Source organism: Ursus americanus, chromosome 1 (genome assembly GCF_024610735.1).
Source record: "Ursus americanus isolate L20-20 chromosome 1, mUrsAme1.1.p, whole genome shotgun sequence".
Lineage (NCBI taxonomy): Eukaryota > Metazoa > Chordata > Mammalia > Carnivora > Ursidae > Ursus > Ursus americanus.
Window position 1 is genome coordinate 107,184,517 of NC_142127.1, and position 21,002 is coordinate 107,205,518.

At 50.0% G+C, this 21,002-nt stretch overlaps 1 protein-coding gene across 4 annotated transcripts in view; it reads left to right on the top strand.

Annotated features, from left to right (window-relative positions):
• The window catches only part of FARP2 (FERM, ARH/RhoGEF and pleckstrin domain protein 2), a 106,018-nt gene that overhangs the window by 63,357 nt on the left and 21,659 nt on the right, over nucleotides 1-21,002 (top strand). For 3 of the 4 annotated variants that reach the window (XM_087865133.1, XM_045795852.2, XM_087865146.1), the window contains 6 exons: nucleotides 2,622-2,717; nucleotides 4,689-4,852; nucleotides 5,165-5,233; nucleotides 5,731-5,788; nucleotides 8,157-8,409; nucleotides 19,275-19,453. In XM_087865133.1, coding sequence (XP_087721259.1) covers nucleotides 2,622-2,717; nucleotides 4,689-4,852; nucleotides 5,165-5,233; nucleotides 5,731-5,788; nucleotides 8,157-8,409; nucleotides 19,275-19,453 — 819 coding nt within the window. The remainder of the gene's footprint in view (nucleotides 1-2,621; nucleotides 2,718-4,688; nucleotides 4,853-5,164; nucleotides 5,234-5,730; nucleotides 5,789-8,156; nucleotides 8,410-19,274; nucleotides 19,454-21,002) is intronic. The other variant, XM_087865148.1, reaches the window with a different exon arrangement.

The following is a 21,002-nucleotide window of genomic DNA, read 5'->3' on the forward strand; positions in this document are numbered from 1 at the left end:
TTAGTATCTCAGGGAGAATTGAAAGTAAAGGACCAAAATAGAGTCATGATTCACCATGACTCAACCTGTGAGAAGTACTCACATGATCAGTAATATAAAAACCAGATTTAATATTCAGCCTCCGTGGAGCAGGTGTGGGAGGGCTCAGGAGGCCGGGTCTCCAGCAGGAGCGGAGCTGCTAAAGGGAGTGCTGTCTCAGCAAGAGGGCCCAGAATGGCTGGGTTTTGTCTCAAGCCTTCCTAGACGCTTATAATTATGCCATGGATTACTGGATAAAAATTAAAATGAAAGCATTAGCCCTGAGTGTTTACAGCCAGCGGCTCAGTTTTAAAAGTTGAAAAGTCTCAGAGTCTGTCAAGGTGAGGCAGAGTCCATGAACACTCCAGTCGTGATCGGGTTTTGTTTCTCCTTTTGACTTGTGACAGTGGTTAAAACCCTGGAATATAACGTCTTTTTCATTTTGACCAAAAGAGAAAGTGGAAAGGTGAGCAGGCTGACAGCACAGTGCGAGGCCTCTCGCAGCTGGTCTGTGTCTGTCTTGGGGGGCACAGTCTCTGCCTCGCTCACAGTCCCTGCCCAGGCACGTAAACCGTGTCTGGGGTTAAAAGTGGCCGGGGTGCGGGGGAGGGCACGGGAGGGATGTTTCTGGGTTTTTTTGTTGATGTTCTGTATTTGGGTTATTTTTGGTTTTTTGTTTGCTTTTTTTGATAACATAGTTGAAAATTTGAGCAGAAAGTAGAGTGATTAGTGTTTGGGCAGTAGTTGGAAATCTGGGATGCTTCAGTTCTCATGTAGACTGGAACATTCCTGTCTGGGTTTTCAGGACACCTCTTAACTTGGGAGTTGTTTTCACAGAGATGTAAATCACAGACGATAAAGTTTACCATTTTCCAGTATATATTCATTTCTTCTTAGTGTGTTTACAGAATCACGCAGCCATCGCCCTGTGTAATCCGGAGTGATTTTAATCACCCACTGCCCGCCCTGACCTCCACTAAGCTGCACCCTGCCTCGGGCTCTCCTCCTTCTGGGTTCCGCACCTAAACCGGGTCCTCGCACCTGGCTTCTTCCTTTGTTTTCAGAACAGGTCCGCATGGTGGCGTGTGTCAAGTCCTATCCCCTTTTAAATTTGAAGGTTTTTGGAGTTTCCGAAGGGAAACTTCATTCCCTACTTACTGCCCCCATCTCAAGTTTGCAGAGAAGAGTGAATGATCATGATGTAGAGTAGAGGGGAGAACACCAGGAAGATATCTCAAAACATTGAATTTTTATTCTGAAACAATTCAAAGCTTACAGAAAAGTTACAAGAACAGTACAAAGAACTTCTTCACCCAAGACCTCCATCCAGATTTCACCAGTTGCCCTAATCTTGTTTGTTGCAAGAGATCCAATCTAAGGTCAAGCACCATGCCCTGTCATCTGCTCTTTCCAGTCTGGAACATTCTTCCTTCTTTCCCTGATTCTCATGATTACAGGCCAGTCATTCTGTGGAATGACCATAGTATGGGCTTGTTGAATACCTGCTGATGATCAGGCCCTAGGCTAAGCTTCTTGGGTAAATCACGGAAGTGACAATGTTCCTAGTAGGGCTGCGAGGTAGCCCGCAGTGCCATCTGTCCCATTGCCGGCGGTGTCAACATTAAGCACTCGGTCAGACGGCGTTTGACAAGCTGCTCTACTGCAAAGTTACTTTTTGTCCTTCGTGATAAATAAGCCTTTTGTGGAGAGAGAATTTGAAGCCATGTATATGTCTGGACATATACAAAAGCCATGTATATGTCTGGCTGGATTACTCTGATGGCTGCCAAATGGTGACTTTTTTAATGCCATTTTTTGTGCTCCTGGAAGGGTTTTCTCTCTGCTCTCTTACTTCGTATCACTGTGGACTCGTGGATTTGTATTAGAGTCACATCACAATTTGAGTTATGACAATTCGGGTTATACTCTGACACTTGATAATCTGCTGCTGTCACTATTTATGTTGATCTGTGAATTGTCCCTCACTGGCCCTTGGACATCCCCCCAAGTACTCGCTTGTGTCCGGTGGGCATGTCCCATCCCGTTGAGCACTTGTTTACTTTCCTAGACAACAAGATATTTCAGGGTGAGTTTGTGCTTTGCCCACTTCACCCCAAAGACTGAAGAGCCCTGGTCTTTCCAGTGAAGTGTTGTATCTAGAAGCCAAGACCCATGTACACTCAGCGTGCCCGTTGCTGCTCCGAGCGTCAGGAGTTCACGCCACCAGCTCCCACTCCAGGGCAGCGTCCCACAGCCCAGCCCAGCATTCTCCCCTCCTGCAGCAAGAATCCCAGCTCTGCTCCCACCCTGCCTGGCCACCACCATTACTCCTCCTGACCACCCTCTTTGTTCAATATTGGAATTGATAAAAAGTAATTTGTAAGAAAGTCTTATCAAAGAAATGAAGTTACCCTCCTAAATTCCTATGTTTAGTATGGACACTTTAATTCAGAATCATCCCAGATATAATTATAAAATGTCAAGTGCATCGCTGTGCCATCTGGCAAGGTTGTAATGTAAACATTCTCTAGTTCATGAAAAGTTGTGTCTGTGTGTGTGTCTGGGTTACCGATGTGTCTGAGTGTTCATCTCTTGAATTTCAGGGCACCACTAAAATTAACACTTTCAACTGGTCCAGGGTCCGGAAACTCAGCTTCAAGAGGAAAAGGTTTCTCATCAAACTGCACCCAGAGGTCCGTGTAAGTATGATTTCAAGCACTTTCTGAATTACAAGAGAATTTATTCTCCTAGAATATTGACTTGGTAATTATTTTATGAATCACTTCCACATTATGCCGCAAGAATTTAAGGACGGGATTTGGACTTGGGGTGTGGAAGGGCTTTGGGTAATCTGCCCAGTAGGTCTTGCTACTGAGCGCGGGTCAGCGTCACTGAGGGACTGCTGACACCACTCATCGCTGGGCCGGCTTTCAGGTTCAGAAGGTCTGTGGTGAGAGAGAGAAGCTCGTATTGAGAACAGTACGTTGATTGCAGCATCTTTGTTCTCTAGGTCAGGAGGCTGAGACTCGAGGTATTTAACTGTGATCTGAAGCCCTATAGCAGATTAGCATTCGAGCTTCTGTCCAGAGTAAGGGATGTTCCCAGTATTCTCACGTATTCAGAAATTGACCTTTCGTTAGCTCTAATTGGAGAAGGCTTGATTTTCAGAAAATAAATACTCCTTCCTTTTGAGATTTTCAGTCGATAAAATAATAATTACATGTGAATTTGCTGAAATGGGTAAAGATGGAAAATAGTACATGTCTATACAGTCTGATAGGAAAAATCCAGTACTTGAAGAAATGCGAAGGTGTCCGCGTTGGTACATTCCCAGTGCACAGAGGAGGTTAGGGACTGAGAGCAGATTAGCCGCGCCGCTGTGGGGGGAGGCTGACGAGGCTGTCTCCGCGCAGACCCACTGGGAGTGGTGGGCAGAGAGGCTCTCCCTAAGCTTCTGAAAGGTGCTCTGTCAGCCAGAGCTTTGGTCACACAGCAGGTGCACGTGCTGCATGCATGTTTACTTTCTGTAGAAGCACGAAAGGGTGGCTTGTTTCTTTTTCTTTTCTTTTCTTTTTTTTTTTTTTTAAGATTCTATTTATTTATTTGACAGAGTGACATAGAGTGAGCACACAAGCAGGGGGAGCAGCAGAGGGAGAGAGAGAAGCAGGCTTTCTGCTGCTGAGCAGGGAACCTCATGCAGGGTTCAATCCCGGGACCCTGGGATCATGACCTGAGCCCACAGTGACACTTAACTGAGTGAGCCACCCAGGCACTCTGGACGGCTTAGTCCTTATTCAAATATTTGTTGTAGGAATGAAAGGAGAGTCTAAGGAATACTAAAAACATACACAAAATGCAGGTAAAGGGCTGCTCTTTTCTCTGAGTGCAAGAACTATTTCTGGAGTGGTTCTGACAAGCTAGGAAACAAGGGGGATCGCTGCTCCGGCACACTGAGGCTCAGAGTCACAACGACACCTGCCCGTGTCAGAGTTGCAGCTTGTATCCCTCAGCACTTAGATTTCAAAGACTGAATATAGGAGTCCAAGTAGGATAGTCTTTCTGGAAGGTAATTCGGTAGTATGTCACAGGGCTCAAAAATGTGCATTGTTGGGACACCTGACTGGCTCTGTTGGCAAATTGACCCTAGGGTCATGAGTTCGAGCCCCATGTTGGGTGTAGAGATTACTTAAAATAAATAAATACCATTGTTTTAATGTGCATTATTTTAAGCTCAGTATAACATTTCTAAGAATCTGAGGAATAACTATGAGAGAGAACTCAGTAGTGAGCCTTTGAAACTGTGTGTCCTGGACATCCAGAACTTCCCCAGAACCCCACAGGAAAATGATTGAGCAATAGCATATGAATACTTGTCTGACAGAGAAGACGCCCTGGTTTGCTGGGTGCTGTGTGTCACCAGGGTACACTTGTAAATGTCAGCAGTTGTGGAACCGTGGCTGACTGCATTCTTCCGATAATTTCTGCAGTGCCTATGTATATACTGCTTTTCTTCTCTTAAATGTAAATGGCACCGGAAGTCTTTATAGATAACTTTCAGAAAAATATATTTTCCTAATTTTTAACATTGGAATAAATAGCCTGTTATCTGAATGCTTCCTCAGTGTTTTTCTTGAATTAGTTACTTTTGAACCTTTGTGTTTTGTTTCTAGGGACCTTACCAGGACACACTAGAGTTCTTGTTGGGCAGTAGAGATGAATGCAAGAACTTCTGGAAGATCTGTGTGGAGTATCACACCTTCTTCAGACTCTTTGACCAACCTAAGGCCAGAGCTAAAGCCGTCCTCTTCAGCAGGGGCTCGTCCTTCAGATACAGGTACGGCAGCACCACCCACGCGGGCTCTGGCGGCTTTGTGGGCTGAGGCTGTGGGTGTCCCTGTAAAAAGCAAGTGCTGTGAAATGTGTCAGAGAATTACATGCATCTAGGAAAGGTGGCAAAAGCATATCAAGTAAAACAATGGAAAAAATAGCTTCGATAGGAACTGTAGAAAATCAGTTATGCTTCCTACAAAGCATAGCTTTAAAACAGATGTGTGAACTTAGAGGATCGGCAAGTGTTACTTTGCCTCTGTGGAAAATTAATGCTGTTATTGGTTCTTTTCTTTAAAATCTGAACCTTTATTCACAGTGGAAGAACTCAGAAACAGCTGGTGGATTATGTCAGAGACAGTGGAGTAAAGAGAGTTCCGTATGATAGGTAAGCACTATGGTCTTTATGCTGTGAAGTATGTGCCTTTCAAATCAGGAATACACACATTTTGACCTTGATCTGAACAGACGTCCTCTTACAGACATGAGCCTGTACTTTGACCCTGGAGTCACATTAGCTTTGGAGGTAGTGGGTGAGCATGGCGGTGCAGGTAGTGCGTGCAGCCTTGGCCCTGCCGCCGAGGCTCTGTGTGTAGTCTGGCTCACGTAGGAGGTTTTCATGTAGCGTGGTAGCTTCTGAATCCGAAAATGCATCTTGCTTTTTTGCATGTGGAGTTTTTCTTCGATGTGGGGGATCCTTTTACCTCTTCTACAGCATCTGTTTTTTATTTGCGTTCTTGCCTTCTGCCACCCGCGTGTTTCTAGCTGGACGCCTGTGGCATGTTCTCAGACCTTAGCCCCATTCTTCCCCAGGGCACGGCTGTCCTCAGCACAGGTACCAGGAGAGGCGGGCGTGGTGGCTCACACCTTGTTCTCTGTTTGCAGAAGACACAGCAAGACTCGGATGTCTGTTCGTGCTCTGACTGCAGACTTGCCAAGGCAGGTTAGTCCTTCTGGTTGAAGCACACATGACGTTAATCACCTGCGCACTCCTTTGGAGGATAAGCTGACACTGCTGTAACAGGAGTCTTAGAGTCAGTCCTGCTGTTTACATGGAGAGTCCAATCCTGGGGCTGTTTGCACAAGAGGAGTCCTAAGTAAGGAGAAAGCTTTGTGCATCGAGACGTGCGTTACGGTGTTTTTGTGACACTAGAAATCCGGAACACTACCGCCTGTGCTGGGTGACTCACTAGCACAGTACTGGGTGTGCCCATTCAATGAGGAGTGCTCGAAAACCACTAACAGTCTCGTTTTAGGAGAACAGTATATGGCTGTGGACACACGAGAATGGGTTGGCAGATGAAACTAGCAGGTTGCAAAGCGGCCTGTATAATAAGGTCCTCATTCTGAGCTGAAGTGACAAATAGATGCCCAGAGAGGATGGGCCAGAGGCATAACCCTCAGAGTCCCGTGTCCTCTCTGAGTGACAGGGCTCCAGGCAACTTTATTTTCTCTTCGTACTCTTAGTTTTCTGCAGTGGGCTCACACTGCTTTTTGTTTTCAGGAGAACAAATGTATGAATATTACCTTTATAAAAGCTTGCAACAGTGTAAAATGCCAGCTTAGGAAACTAGTTTACTTAATTAAACTATATTTACGGAGTGAGGTTTTTTTGCTGATATGCTAAGGGTAAAAAGCAGGAAACAAATTTATATCTATGTTTGGCATGATTACAACCATTAAAGCAAGGGCACACACGCAGGTGCACGCAAATACTTCACAGAAAAATACTCGGCCCCCGTGTCCAGAGTGTGGAGGCAGCGGACAGAGCCGGTGTGGCCGGACATGCTTCCCAGCTGCCCCAGTAGAAGCTTCCTGTTTTCAGGTTTGCATGTCAGCTTCCACAGCTTCCATTACACTCGCTGTCACCGTGAGATGTCGTCACTGCCCGCTCAGTAGCTGGAGTTTCATGTGGATGATTTTTTATTTCTGCACAATGTTAGTTTTTGTTGGCAGTTGGTCATTCATATTGTTACGGTATTTCCAGAAGCTACACTTGCACCTCACCTATCAAAGCTCATGTGTCCCAAACTTTTTAAATTGGATCTTTTGAATAAAAATGTTCTTTAGCTCTTCTAGGTATGTTTCCTATTTAGGAATTTTTTACTAAATCAGTTGAAATTAAAAGAATTTATTTTTGTTTTTTTAACAAAGCTCAACTTTTTGAATAGTCTAAAAGAGTATGCATGGGGGCACCTGGCTGGCGTAGTTGGGAGAGCCGTGCACCCCTTGACCTGGAGGTCGTGAATTCGAGCCCCACGTTGGGCGTGGAGGCTATTTAGAAAATAAAATAGTATGAATATATAGCATGAATATCTAAAAATTGCATTTAAACTTTCAGTTCTGATATTGTCTTTTAAAAACCACAAGAGAGTGTTGACAATTTGGTTGAATGATGAGGAAAAAGTGATGTGATGAGCATCTGAGCAGATTCACCTGTGCCTGAGAGCTGCTGTTTTGTTTCTGGTCGGTCACCACTGTGGCTTCTTCCTCAGCACTCAGCCATGCTGCACACTGCTCCTCACACCCGAGTGACTCAGGACTGTTGGTTGATACTTTGGTCTAAACATGCTCTCGATGGTGATGTGCATGTACGAGTCATTCGGAGCTTCCTGGAGGTGTGACTGTGTCTTGTGAGGGCTCGCTCTGTGTCCCTGCGTGTGCGGCTGCGAGTGAGGGCCAGGCTCCCCCACCTCTAAGCCTCTTCTCGGTCGTGCTGGGCGCCGCACCGGCACTGCCGAAATGCCTCGCACTCCTGGGCCGCTGGCCTTCATTGCCCATGTGAACGTACCAATGCACTCCGTCGCTCCCTGGCAGTGACCTGCTGAGCAGTGAGTGCCAAGTGCAGCAGAATCTGGATGTGTGTCCCCTGTGGGTGCTTTGCTTTAGGGTCTTGTTAGCTGAGTGGTAATGGCTCACACCCTCTGGCTGTGATTTGCTCCCCAGAAATGAAGAGCAACCAGCATGTCCTCGTGCAGCTTCAGGATGAGACGGGACACCCGGGAGACATGAGTGCGCATGGCTAGGTTTTCACGATGGAAATTTTCTTCATTGTAGACATTTAATAACATAGGAGAAAAAATGAAATTATAAGGGATTTTAAACAGATGATCCTGGGTCCTTTTGGAATCCTGTCTGTATTTACAAATCTTCAGTTCTAATGGGGAAAGTCTGGTCAATTGCCCTTCTTAGCAGAGGCTGAGATAGAAATGTGTGGACATACTAGCTTGGGTCCAGTTAGCTCTGCAACTTTCTAATGGTAATTTGTAATTTTATGTGTTCCTTTTTTCTTCTTCACTTGTGATCCCCAGAGCATCTCATTCACCGAGGGCATGAGGACTTCTGCGTCCCCATCTTCAACAAACGCCTCCTTCTGTTCGGTTCCTACATCCCCTCTGGCCCCTCGAGGCCCACCCGATTTCAAAGACAGCAGTGGCTCCCTCACAGAGCCCCAGGCTCCTGATGCCAAAAGGCCAGCCGCAGAGAGGAGCACCGGAGCAGCAGCCGACAGCGACACCCGATGGGCCCAGTCCCCCGGGCCCCCTGCGCTGCAGCCTTGTCAAGGTGTTGGGTTTTGTCGTGTTGTCAGGAGTTGTAGCCCCAGCCGTTCTGTGGGGCGGAGTCACGACACCACTGTAGACCTAGACGCAGGGGGTGCTGGCAGGGAGCGCAGAGCCTCTGGGAAAAGCAACCGTGGGGGTGGGGGTGGCAGTGGCTTGGTCATGGGCTCAGCACCCCACACAGGGGAGCCTCCGCACAGCCGGCAGGGCAGTGTAGGGGGGCCTGTTTTCACATTGACAAACACCCGGCTACAGGTGTCTGAGGAGTTCATAGACGATGACCCGGCAGACATCTCTTTCTTCGCCGGAGGCTCAGAGGCCTTTTCCTTCCCTTACTGTGCTCTCGCCCCACAGGCTCCTTCCTGTGCTCACCCAGGCTCTGCCCCATCCAGCCCAGGCAGGTACCCCACTGACGCCATGCACATGCGTGTAGAACACGGTTTTGGATTTGAGGGAGAGGGTGGCTTTGGTGGCGATGTGCACCCCTCAGACACGTCCGAGCTGTTTGAGGTGAAAGCACAAGCCAGCCTGATGCACAGCCTGCTGAGCCCCTCGGAGACCAGCTCGCTGAGGAACAACCAGTCCGAGAACAGCTCCCTCAGCAACCTGCCACTGCACGGTGGATTGTCTGTGCGTACCCCCAGCTCGGCCAATCAGTCCGAGGCCAGCTCCATGGCCAACTTCCCAGCCTGCTCGGTCCGCTCCGAGGCCAGCTCAGCCTTCCAGCTCTCGGACATAATTGACCAGTTAGAGCAGCTCAGCTACCCACCCACCACAGCTGAGGACTCCAGCAGTACAGACACAGATTCCTGGGGTGCAGAGGCCGGGGCCCCCCTAGACGTGAGCCTTTTCTTCAGCAACCCTTTTGCGCAGACGAGTGGAGAGAGAGTCATTTTCGATTTGCAGAGCATAAAGAATTTGACTCCCGGAGAGCGGATAGATAAAAACCCGTCTTGACCAGTGCTGGGCTCCCTTATGGGATGACCCAGCCACACACCCAAGTGCAGTGAGCGCAGATTGTTGGCTTTTAGACATAGGAAGGGATTCTGTGTTTGGGGCTAGATATTCCTCTTTTTCCTAATCCTCTGATTATCTGTTTTGAATGTTGAAGGATAAAACTTTTGCTTAGAATGATGTTAAAAGGCTTAAGATAGTTAAGTATTTCTGGCTCGGGACTGATCAGTTAGTCTTTACAGCTTTATTTTTCTGGCATATGCTTTGGTTCAACTAAAAACTGGTGCTATACATGCTGAATGTTCCACGGTTCTGATTCACACTGACCTTTAATGGGGTATGTGGACTATGCCTCCTGCTGCTCATGCTTCACGGGGGTGGGGGTTCTGTTTGATTTGTCCAGCCACCGCACGAAATCTCAAGGACGCCCTGCAGAACCCAGACCCTGGGAAAGGCCGTGGAGGCCGCAGCTTCCTGCCTGCCGGGCTCTCCGGCTGCACGTGGCAGGGTCCCTGGCACGGCCCGGGGTGCTCTCTGCGCCAAAGGCTTCGTCCGCTAACTTTAGACTCAGATGTAGTGCTGTGTTTAGATAGTGGGCTTGGAGAAGCTTTGGTTTAAAATGCAATGTAAGTTTGAACTGTTTTCTTCAGAACCAGACGCACCAATCTGCCTGAGGGTTGGTGTGCAAGCTCTCCCCAGAGCTGTCTCCTTCAGACCCAGGGAGTGGGTTGCTCACTCCAGGAGCTCTGCGCATGTCAAGGCCTTGTGTTCTCTCTCTGTGGGAATGTCGTTTCCTTCAGGTCAGGTGGCTTATGATACACAGTCCCCAGCTGTTCTTAACAGGCCCCGTCATGGACTGTGTCTGTTCCCGAGGCCTTGGGAAAGGTCACGTGAGCAGATGGGCTGAGGTGGCCTTGCCCACCAGGCGGGGACATCTGCCAGTGCCGTGGCCTGCACCACTGTGAAGTCAGGGCTTCTGCCCACGGCACAGACTGTCCCCGTCTGTGGATATCAGAGGAGAAGCCTGGACACACACTGTTGACTTTGCCAAATAAGTCCACAGTTTTGTTTTTTGGGTATCTGTAGCTTTTTCCTTCTGGTCCCATCTAGTGGAGCAGTGTTAAAGGCTAAGTTTCTTAAATGGCCCTCAGTAACTACAGGCCTCCCCTCTGTTCCTGTGTGCAGGACCTCGAATGCTCTGCCTTGGGGACACGTGAGCGCACACCGAGTAGCCCGCCGTCTGTTGCAGGAGCACAATCTTCCTTTTGTCATCAGTGTTGATTGGACACCAGCAGAGGCTTTTTGCTGAATGAATGTATAGATTTTCCGTGTTTGTAGCTGCTTAAACCTACGCCACAGTCTCATTACTGTGGTCGGGGGGCCAGTGCATGGCATGTGCCCTCCTCACTTACCCCACCCCTTATCCCTGAGGCCTGCCCTCCGTGCAGTGTGAAGGCGTCGTGGCACTCCGTGTCGGCTGACTAGTGTCTATGGAGAGATGCCGTGACCTGGGGGGAGGGGCAGTGGGCGGGACATTTAGGAACCACGGGGTGGAAGAGCATGTTCCAGACACTTTGTTTCCCCTTGGTGTCACTCAGCAAACCACCTTGGATCTGTGCAGTGAGGAGTTACTCGCTGTTATGTGTGCAATGTTTTTCCTAGACCTTAGTCGTCAGAATGGCTCCCTCTCTTCTAATGAATGTGCCTGGCGTTGCCCTCAGCCAACCTAAGTTGTCGTGTGTCCAGTGTCTGGGCAGCAGGCCCCACGGGGGTGGGTTTGAGCCAGCCCTGCTCCCTGGCACAGCCAGGGCTGTGCACAGCGGCAGGTGCCTCCTCACCCTCTCGTCCTGGAGGTTCTAAGTACCCGCTGCTCTCCCGACAGCTTCTGCCGGGCCTTCCTGTAAAGGGCTGTTGTTTCTTCAATGAAACTTCATTTTCTGGAGTTCATTTTTTAGCTTTTTATTTAGAAAGTTTGCAAAATATGCAAAAGCAGAACGGGGAGCAAACACAGCCCTGCCACCCCCCATCCATCAGCGTTCCCAGAGGCGGACCCTGTGCATGGCCTCCGTCCTTTTCCTTCTCCTCCGTGTTTGGCGCTGTAGCACTTTCGTGTGTGACTGTCCTCAGAACTTCTGTGTGCACCTCTGGAGCTCGAGGACACCTCCTCGCATGGCACTACAGTCACAGAATCCGTAACCCCTTATTGTCCTCTAATACAAGAGACGTACTTGAATTCGCCCTGTTGCCTAAAGTGCCTGTTAATACCCAGTGTATTCAAATTGGGCTCCAAACACAATCCGCTCACTGCACGTGGCCGTGACCACTCTTCCCATCTCATCTTGTTGAGAAGACCCCCACTTCGTGCCAGTGGGAGAAGCTGGGCCCCTGGTCCTGGCTCGTGTCCCTGCCTGTGCCACCACCTCTCTGCCCCTCCCCTGCTTCTCTGGAGGCTGGACCCAGAGCTGCACGGACCCTGGACCACACACCCTCCCCCACACCCTCCATCGCCCCACATCCCCCACGTGGCCGGGGCCTCCACACGCGGGCAGCACATGGGGCAGCACGGCTCTGACGCTAGCCCAGTGCCTCAGACGCTCCGTGGGCACCACCGGAGCGGGCGTTACATCCAGATTCCTCTGGAGACATTTGTAAGAGCTTTTCTTTTCTTTTCTTTTCTTTTCTAATACGTTTAAGTTTGCAGATTTCCCTTTCTAGGGAAGCCAGTTACTTGGAAACCAGTTGTGCCTCTCCTTGGAGGTGCCTGCCGCTCGTGCCTCCCTCCCCTTTTGCATCTGGGTGAATCGTAACCCCCACCTGGAGGAAATTTTTGAGAGACCACGGAAAGTGAGCCCAAAGGACACTTAATGCTGCGAATAGCAGGCAGTTTAGGCAGCGACATTCTGTCTTATCTTAGTAAGAAATGGTTTACCATAAATACTGAGACCTCTGGGACGGTTCAGATTGAGGGTCAGTACTTCCTGAAGCAGCATTGGGTCTTTCTTTTGTTTGCTTATGGCTATGGACACAGTTGCCTTGTCTGCGGAAGCCCTCGTGTTGCGCAGCGGTTCTGTGCGTGCCGGATTCTAGGATGAATGTTCGTATCTCAGACATGCAGAGTGGTAGCCGGCACGTCTTACGTCCGGAGCCAGTTTGCTGAGTGTGCAGTTGAAAAGCTGAGTGCTGACAGTTTTCTCCTTGAACGTGCTGCCCTCTTTGGCCAGACGCAGGCCTCACCTCCGACAGGAGGGGCGCCCGCCCGCCCTGCACAGCCAGGAGCCTGGGGGCCACAGACCGACAGCTGCCCTGCCACAGACAGTGCTGACTGCCCCTGGTGAGTCTGCCTCACAGAGCCCACCTGCTCTAGGCAGACTAGTTATTTTATTAGTTATCAAGCCTATTTTTGTATTTAAGTTTCCCAAGTCCAAGTATTTTATGTAAGCCAGTATATGAGTATCTAAAGTTTAATAACAGTAAAGTTTCGGTTTAGTGAGATTGACCGCACTCAAACAGCCAATGCTGTGTACTGTGTAACTTCTTACATCGCAGGTGTGGACGTGCGGCTCTTCTGTACTCCAGAGGGATTCTCTAAGTATGAGATTCGGTTAGGACTCCCCTTTCCACGTAGCACAGTGCAATCGTGTGATCGACACAAAAGAGTGAATTGGTGTCGGGTGTACAGCAGTGATTGGACAAATCTGATCGTGAGCTGTGTCCCCACACAACCTCCTGGCAGTCCCATGGACCATATTCCCCATGCTGTCCCTTTTATCCCCGTGACAACACACATTTTTAAAATAATAGTAACAGTAGATGGATGGACGATAAAAATAAGACCTCAAACCGTTCAGGGGGAAACCTGTAGCTCTGTTGGCCAGGTCGTTCCCCTGTGTTGTTCACAAAGTCCTTTCTGAATCACGCTGTGTAGTCATCCTTTGGTTTTCGGTACAAGCTCCTCCATGGGCAGCCCTGCCGGAGTCACTGTGAGCACCCCTCACGCTGTGGCTGTGGTCCCGTGGTACCCACACAGTGCGTGAGCCACGTCCCTGTGTGCGTGTGTTTGTGTGACATTCGGTGTAGCGCCTGTAGTCTTCAAGGTACGCTTACCCCTCCTGCTTCATGGAACATCAACAAAGAGACCCATTTCTAGAACAGTGACGTCACAGACGACAATGTGACCGTTCTTCTGGGCACTTACGGTTTAGAATTTTAGTACGTGTTCTCAGGGCCAAGGGGTCACTCTGCTGGGGTTTTGCTCTGGTCCTTGTCTTGAAGTTACGGAGCTTGTCATGCCAGAGCGCAGGTGGCCGCATTGGCCCCTCTCCACGCCGTGGCCATGCCTGAGGTGTCCTGGGGTGCTGTCTTTTACCTGAAAGCATCCACCCTCCCCTAGGAAATGTGGAAGAAAGGGACTAGCACTTCCTTACGCACTTAATTTATTCATTCTCTACAGGAAACAGTGATGTTGCCTGGTCCTTACAACATTTGTTTTCCTCTGAAATTGCAGATATATACTAATTCAGAATTTGTTTATTCAATAAAAGAAGGAAATATTGACTATGAACTTTGAAATGGACCTTCTAGCTTCCTTTCCCCCTCCTTGTTTATAGTTTTGACTTACATATATTGAAGATCATCTCACATATTAAATGAATCCCCGAAACAGCTACGTAATGTTTTCACAACCTCGTCACTGACGCCTCTTCCACTTCATAGGCGTCTGAGCAACAGACAGACACCATGACGCTGTACAGATGGACTTCCTTCAGGTGTGGACGGTGACGTCCCTGTGGAAGGCCAGCAGGGGGAAGGTGTCCTGTGTTTTTGCAGCGTTCGCTCACTCTCGGGGCTTTCCGCTCAGGCCTGACACGTGCGGCCAGCGTGCAGACGCGGACCTGGGGGGGGCTGTGTTCTGTGCTCTGGCCTCACCCCGTGCCTCTGAGGTGGTGGCCCGTGGAGGCGCTGTCCTTTGGCTGGTAGCGCGCACAGAACACTTGCTGTTGGCTGCTTAATTCTGAAGGTGAGAACATTGTTGCCCTTCTTCCCCCATCAGCTAGAGTCTACCCTATAAAATCTCCAACCCAAAGTGTAGCAGCTGCTCACATTCTGATCAGGTCTTTACCCCCATTCTGAACTTGAGTTTCCCACTTGGCCAACACAAGCCTTCGCCTTTACACTTCTCCAGCCCCACTCAGGCCTTGGAGCGTGGTGGATACTGCCCCCACCTCCTGGTCAGTGGCTGCTGCCAGCCTTGAGGGGGCAGGTTCCTGGCCTCTCTGGGCACTCTGAGCCGCAGACACCTGGGAGTGGGTGCTGGTCTCCTCTGGGGATCCATGGTGCCGAGCACCCAGGACAATCAGGGCAGGAGGCACATGGCAGTGAGCTCCTGCTGGAGCTCGGTGTCTGTGCCCTGCCATAGGCCAGAGCAGGGTGCTGTGGTGGCGGCGGCGGCCCGTCAGCGCAGACTTCCCGGACCCTGCATGGTTGGTCACTTCCCCACGTGGGGGACGGTGCATCATGGGCATGTATGTTCCCTCCCACGACACGCGGGCCCCGCCCTCTGCCCAGTGCCCCTGCTCAGGGTGAAGTGGTAACATGAGTAGTTCCCCAAGGAGGTATTTCATTAACAAACCCGGATTTCAAGAAACTGCTCAAAAGCATTTCTTTTGTCCATTCCATCTCTGGGCTGACTGATTACGACGGCAAAAACTATATGGCTCTTATTTTTGAATCCTGTTAGCCCAGATTACAGTTCTTTCCTGATGAGTATCACCTGCAGGCTCTTTAGTTTCTTGGGGTAGTGTGTTTGGGGTACCTTGCCCCCGTCGCTCTGGTAGTTCTGAAGCCGCATAGACAAGCTGCGTCTTCTGTTAGAGCCCACACGCAGGGGACTGCACGCCTGCGGGTACTGACCTGGGCAGACAGCCCCAGGTGTGACTGTTGTAGGCTGGAACACATATTTTCCCTAATAAGGGAAGAGTCTTGTTTATCCCTTAGCAAGGAAAGCCTGAAAATGCTTCTTGGGGGCACCATGTGTGTTGATGTCACCCTCTGAAGTTCAGGTCGCCACAGCCACACCCGCACCCCCAGGCCCTGTGTGCCAGACACCTGCTCACAGCCTTGTGGGTGAGGCCCTGGGTGAGCCCCCAGTGCCAGGAGAGGGTGCAGCACAGGTCAGACCCTGCCGTGCCACTTGGCAGGTGGCAGAGATGAGGCAGAGGAGGCCTGCGATAACAGAGAGAGGGGAACTAGCATCTGTACCCCCGCATACCAGCCATTTTTCTTCCTCCTGCTTTTATTGTTGAGCCTGATTTTGGATAAAAGTGACTTGTGACATCCTAGTCCAAAAGTGGAGCCAGAAGCAGTTTTCTGCTAACTTGTTAAGCTCACATTTACCTAGGTTCTTGATACAGTTTAGCTTTTTCCTTTCATAGAATCAACCACCCGTTGCAGGGCAAAGAGGGAGTTTCTAGATCCTACTTCCTGCTAGCATGTTAACCTTCAGACTTGACCTTGAACTTCCCAAACCAAAGCTGATTCTTCTCCCACCTCAGGCAAAATTGTCAAGATTGTTTATTACAGAGTTTTGAAAAAGAATTTAATGGTATGAAATGAAAATACGCTCCGATTTTGCTCTGTGATGTTGATCTTTCACCACCTAGTTAGGTGAATGAAGTAAAGGTGAACGTAGAAGGATAATACTGTGCTTTTTTAAAAATGACATTTCAAAAATTATAAGACAAATACTTAGAAATTTTTGAAAATAAAATCACCTGTCAGAGTTGCTTACTCTTGACAGTTTGAAATGTTTTAAATGTGTGTCCTTGAAGATGATCAAACCTTCTAACTCGCCCCTTTGAGCGCAGAGCTTGTCTTGAACCACAGGTTGGGCGGTGTGGACCCCCTCCAACAGGAATGTGGAGTTCAGGAGAACATAACTAGATTGTCTCTATACGTTTCAAATAACTGGATGCTGGAAATTGAAGAATTTCCAAGAATTCCTCGACCACAAGTGAAGGAATCGGTCGTTCTCGATGCTGGAGTGGGGCAGGAGGCTATCACCTTTGTGTCTAAGTGGATTCGATGGTAGGGACTGTCGTAATTCAGAAAAATCTTCTTGCAGTTTTTTGGTAGAGGACCTTGGACACAGGAGTCTGTTTTTACAAATATTTAAGATTCTTTCCTTTCCATGGCAGTTACGACTAAATGTATTCTGTGGTATCTAAAACAATGTTTAGCATTTTAAAAATCCTAAGACCTGCTTTCTGGTATGCACTGTCAGTGTCAACAGGGTTTTCTGTGGCAGGGAGCTTCTAACGTTAGTGCCCTTGCACCCCCACTGCCCTGCACGGTCCGGAGCCGCGGCCTCAAGCACCGCTGACTCTGCCACTCTCGGGGCGCACGCCTGCAGAGCCGCGGCCCGCACCTATGCTCTCCGTGCAGTGTGTGCGTAGCTGACCGCACCCGTGATGTTAAGGCTGACCCACACAGGGTAGGGCATGGGGCCGTGGGTGCACACGCCGAACAGCCTCGAGTGTAGACGGGCTACATGCGTATGCCACTTGCTTGAAAACTTATCTCCCCACCGATTTACTTTGTCTGGTAGGGTCTCTGTTTACATAATGTGAAGTAGATGTGATTTATAATGTTTCGCTGTAGCTGACAGATTTAATAAAAACATGTTTAATGGCAGTTTGTGGTACTTTTTAATCTATTCACTAAATTATGAGTTGATGATTTTTGTGAAGTGTCTGCAGTGATCATGTCAAAGATGACTTTGAACCTCCCTAGAACCACAGTAGTTTATTCCAAACGAGCAGTCTACCCGTAGGGGCAGCTCCTTTCACAAGTTCATCACCAAAGAGGCAATTATCAGAAGCTGCATTCTCTAATCCGATGGCCCGGCGAGCCTGCGCTGGCCATGGCCTGTTTGCCAGCCCTACGGCCCGTGGAGCGTGTTCCTGACGCTTCAGTGGGGGCCACCTCCTCGAGCTCCACCTTCTACTCTTTAAACATAAAGTCAAGTTTGCAGCTGCTTTTTGGGAAACTGTCCACTATTAACTTGCAGTAGGACTGCCCGTCCTCAAGGCAGGCGCTTTGTAGGGCACTGAGGGACGGATTGGAACAGTGAACTTAGCTTATTTTCATAACCAGTACGTGTGAAACATCGGGTCTCATGCTTTGAATGGTACAATTGAAAAATAAGATCTGTTGCTAGTAGCTTCTGGACTTTTTTCTGAATTCTCTGTGTGTAAAAAGATCTCTATTCAATTCTGGGCCTATTCGGGACAAAAGGGGTTTTGGAGTATGAATCGTAAGTAGCTCATCTTTGGAAACCTGCCACTTCCTCACGTAGGGGGTCCTCCGCGCTGCAGGGACCAACAGAGCCCTCGGCTCCTGCACTCTGTGGGGCAGGGGAGACAAAGGAATTCCATGTGATTTTCAGGTTGCTTAGCGTATTTTAAATGTGTAATAAAAGCAGATTCTAATAAACTGGTTGTTAATAATTTCACACTCTTAACGCTGTCCAGGTTTACACTGTCAGTGAGTGTGTGCTCATGTTTTCACTGCGCGAAATCCTGCAGGAAAGCTCTGTTGTTACAGCATTGCTAGGTCACCCCCAGAAGCCCTGGGCGGGACCCCTGACAGCACAGTGCAGCCTTCCAGAGCTCCGCATTTGTCAATGTGAAAATAAGGACCTTCCCTGCAGCCCACTGGCCGTGCTGCAGGGCTAGCTGGCGCCGGTGCTCATGCCTGTCCGGTGAGCAGGCGCTCGGCACAGCGGTGTCCTCCAAGGAGCTCCTTTGCGCTAAGCTGCCTGCCTGCACACGTACATGTTTTAGGCCAAATAAGCCAAGTTTTGGTTTTATAAACTGTCACTGTAGGCGACTGCATTTGAAGTCTGACTAGGGCGTAAGAGGATCGTGCTTCGAAGCCAGCGGTGGGTGGGGAGGGGAGGCACCGGGGGCTCCAGTCCAGTGACTTCTGTGCAGCACTGCGTGTGCTCACTCAGTCGCAGTCGGAAATCATGGGAGTTGCGGAGTTAGGACGGCTGTCCGTTTGTAAACCTGAGGTAAATTTCTATTATAAATAGCTTCTAAGGCCGGTAATTTCTTGTATAAAACTCTGCTGTAAGGATAGCTTTAAAACGTGGCATGGAACAGTTACTGATTTCCCGTGGAAAAACATAAGAAATAACCCTTCGAGACTTCACTCTTGATAAGAGATTTCCTTTAGGACAAAATGTGTGACGGGGTAGGTCTCAGCAGCAGCCGTCTCGGAACTGGCAGAATTTTGGCTTCTGCCTAGTCAGAAGCAAACATTATTTAAAGAAGAAAAAAAGTATTGGTTTTGAGGTATAATTCTAGAAAACTAATACGAAATCCTTGTTCATGAAAAATTCAAAGAAGTAGAAAACAGTACAGTGAGTTTATGTGATCCAGTTTTTTTTAATGAGCAAGTGACGAGTGTGACCTTAAAGCACACTTCCGTTTTTCAGATCTGTTAGCCCCGCTTGGACGCCTCGTGTCCAGCCTCTGCCGTCTGCCTTTCCGTGAACGTCCACAGAACGCCCTCTCTGATAGCGCCTTCTGCTTTGCACACTGAACGCCACTGCTTTTATCACGGTTGCGTCCTGTGTAGACCAAAGGAAAACCTCTAGACACACGGAGCCCTGGGTGTCCAAACCGCCTGTGGTTGGTCCCTGACCTTGGACTGGCCAGCCGCCAACCTGTTTTCATCTCACTTATGTCACATAGAGAATTGCACGTGATCGAGGCTTTGTTTACACTCCTACCAGAAGGCACCTGGTGGTAGCATTAGGCTAATGTTGGCTAAAGCGCGGTAAGAACTGGTGTCTGGCCAGCGCAGTGGACCTTTCTCATTTCTCGCTCCATCCCCTGCCCCGTTCAATTCCAGGCCTTTCCACGGAGAGTCCTCAGCCTTCTCCCTCCACCCGGAAGAGCCCACTGAGCCTGAGCCCTGCGTCTCAGGTGACTCTTGACCCAGCTGGGCAAGGCTTATCCCCCCTCCTGAGCCCTGTCCTTAGCGACGCTGGCGGAGCCAGGATGGACAGCGAGGAGGAGCCGAAACACAAGGTGGGCACTGCCCTAGCAGACAGCTTACTGCTGGTGGACTCGGTTTGCAGGGAAGCCTGAGCGGGCAGGGCGGGCTCTGTGCGGGGGATGCTGGCTCCCCCAGTGAAATCTGTCCTGAGAGCCGCACATCACCTGGGACTTCTCAGCTACCTTTGCGCAAAGGCAGGCTTCCTTATTTCACGGCAGTTCCTGGGACCTGTGGATTTCAAGTGGGGATGTGGGGGGATGGCCAGGCCTTGGGGAGCCCTCAGCCTCCTGCCCTCCCTACCTTGTTGGGCACTCTCTTGAACAGTGGGGTATTTGAGAGGAGGGGAAGGCTTAGGTGCCGAGGGAGCATGACCAGGGACCCCATCTTGTTGGGCTCATGGGTGAGTGGGTTCTGAAAGATGGTGCGGTGGGCGGGGGGGGGGGGGCGCGCTGGGGAGTGTTGAAGCAGGGGAGGAGGGATGTGTCAGGTGTGTGTCTTTACAGTAGGAAGTTGAGGTGATGCCCACAGGTTTCTCTTTGTTGTCGGAGATAGGAGTGAGGGCACGCACTGGGAGGCTGGCAGGTAGGAGCGTCCGAGCTCAAGGACGAGGTTTTGGCCAGAGGCAGTGACACCCATCGCACGGCCATCCCCACTCTCCTGGCCCGTGCCCCCTGCCTGAGTGGTGGTGACACGGACAAGGCAGCCCGGGCAGGCAGCTCTCTGAGAGGGCACACAAAAAAGGACAAAGGGCCAAGCATTTGGAGGTTTGGGAAAGAGACTGGTTGAAATAATGGGCTGTGGACCGTGGTGACCCAGGGAGCATCCATCCCCCTACATGCGGGAGGAGGAGGTCCCTGAGAAGCAAGATGGCCGCAAGCAGATGGGACCCCATCTCACAGGCACCTGTCACGTGGGGGAGCTGACATGGAGAACGCCTTGTCATGCCATGGGTTTCATCCTGAAGTGGCCAAAGAGAGAGTCTAGCCGAGGGCCACTGTGTGTGGGACACGTGAGCTTCTCTGAGAGGTGGGGTGGACCAGTGGGAGGACTGGTGAGCCCTCCGAGCACACACTCCTTCCTGGGCCCCACTTTAGAGAGAGCAAGCCCTGAGCCAGAAGGCGTGCTGTCATGTGAGGTGGCCCGGCGAGGGCAGGGGTCCCTGGACCCCGGCTCCACGTGGAGGGCCTGCAGCCCCCACCCCTCAGGTCTCCGTCCTCATTGCTCGGACACCGTATTTGGCACCAAGATGGTTGGGTTGAGGATGTTTTTATTTATTTATTTTGGAAACCTAATGACCATCTGGTTAGCTCACTATTACTTAGTGCAAAAACAAAATGGCTAGAAAGCTGTGTAAAGAACTAAATTTTAACTTGTACTTTTCTGTACTACAAAAAATAATCATTTAGGTGATGACTTGTAACATAGGGGTGTCACCAACCAGGGTCATGGCGGGTGGCCGTGGCATTCACATCCAGACCGGGCTTCAGAGAGGGAGCCTGGGGGCTGCACCACAGGCACCTCACCGAGCCGTGGCTGGGCCCTGCACACGGGGATCCCAGGCTCTGCCCCCCGTAGCTCCCC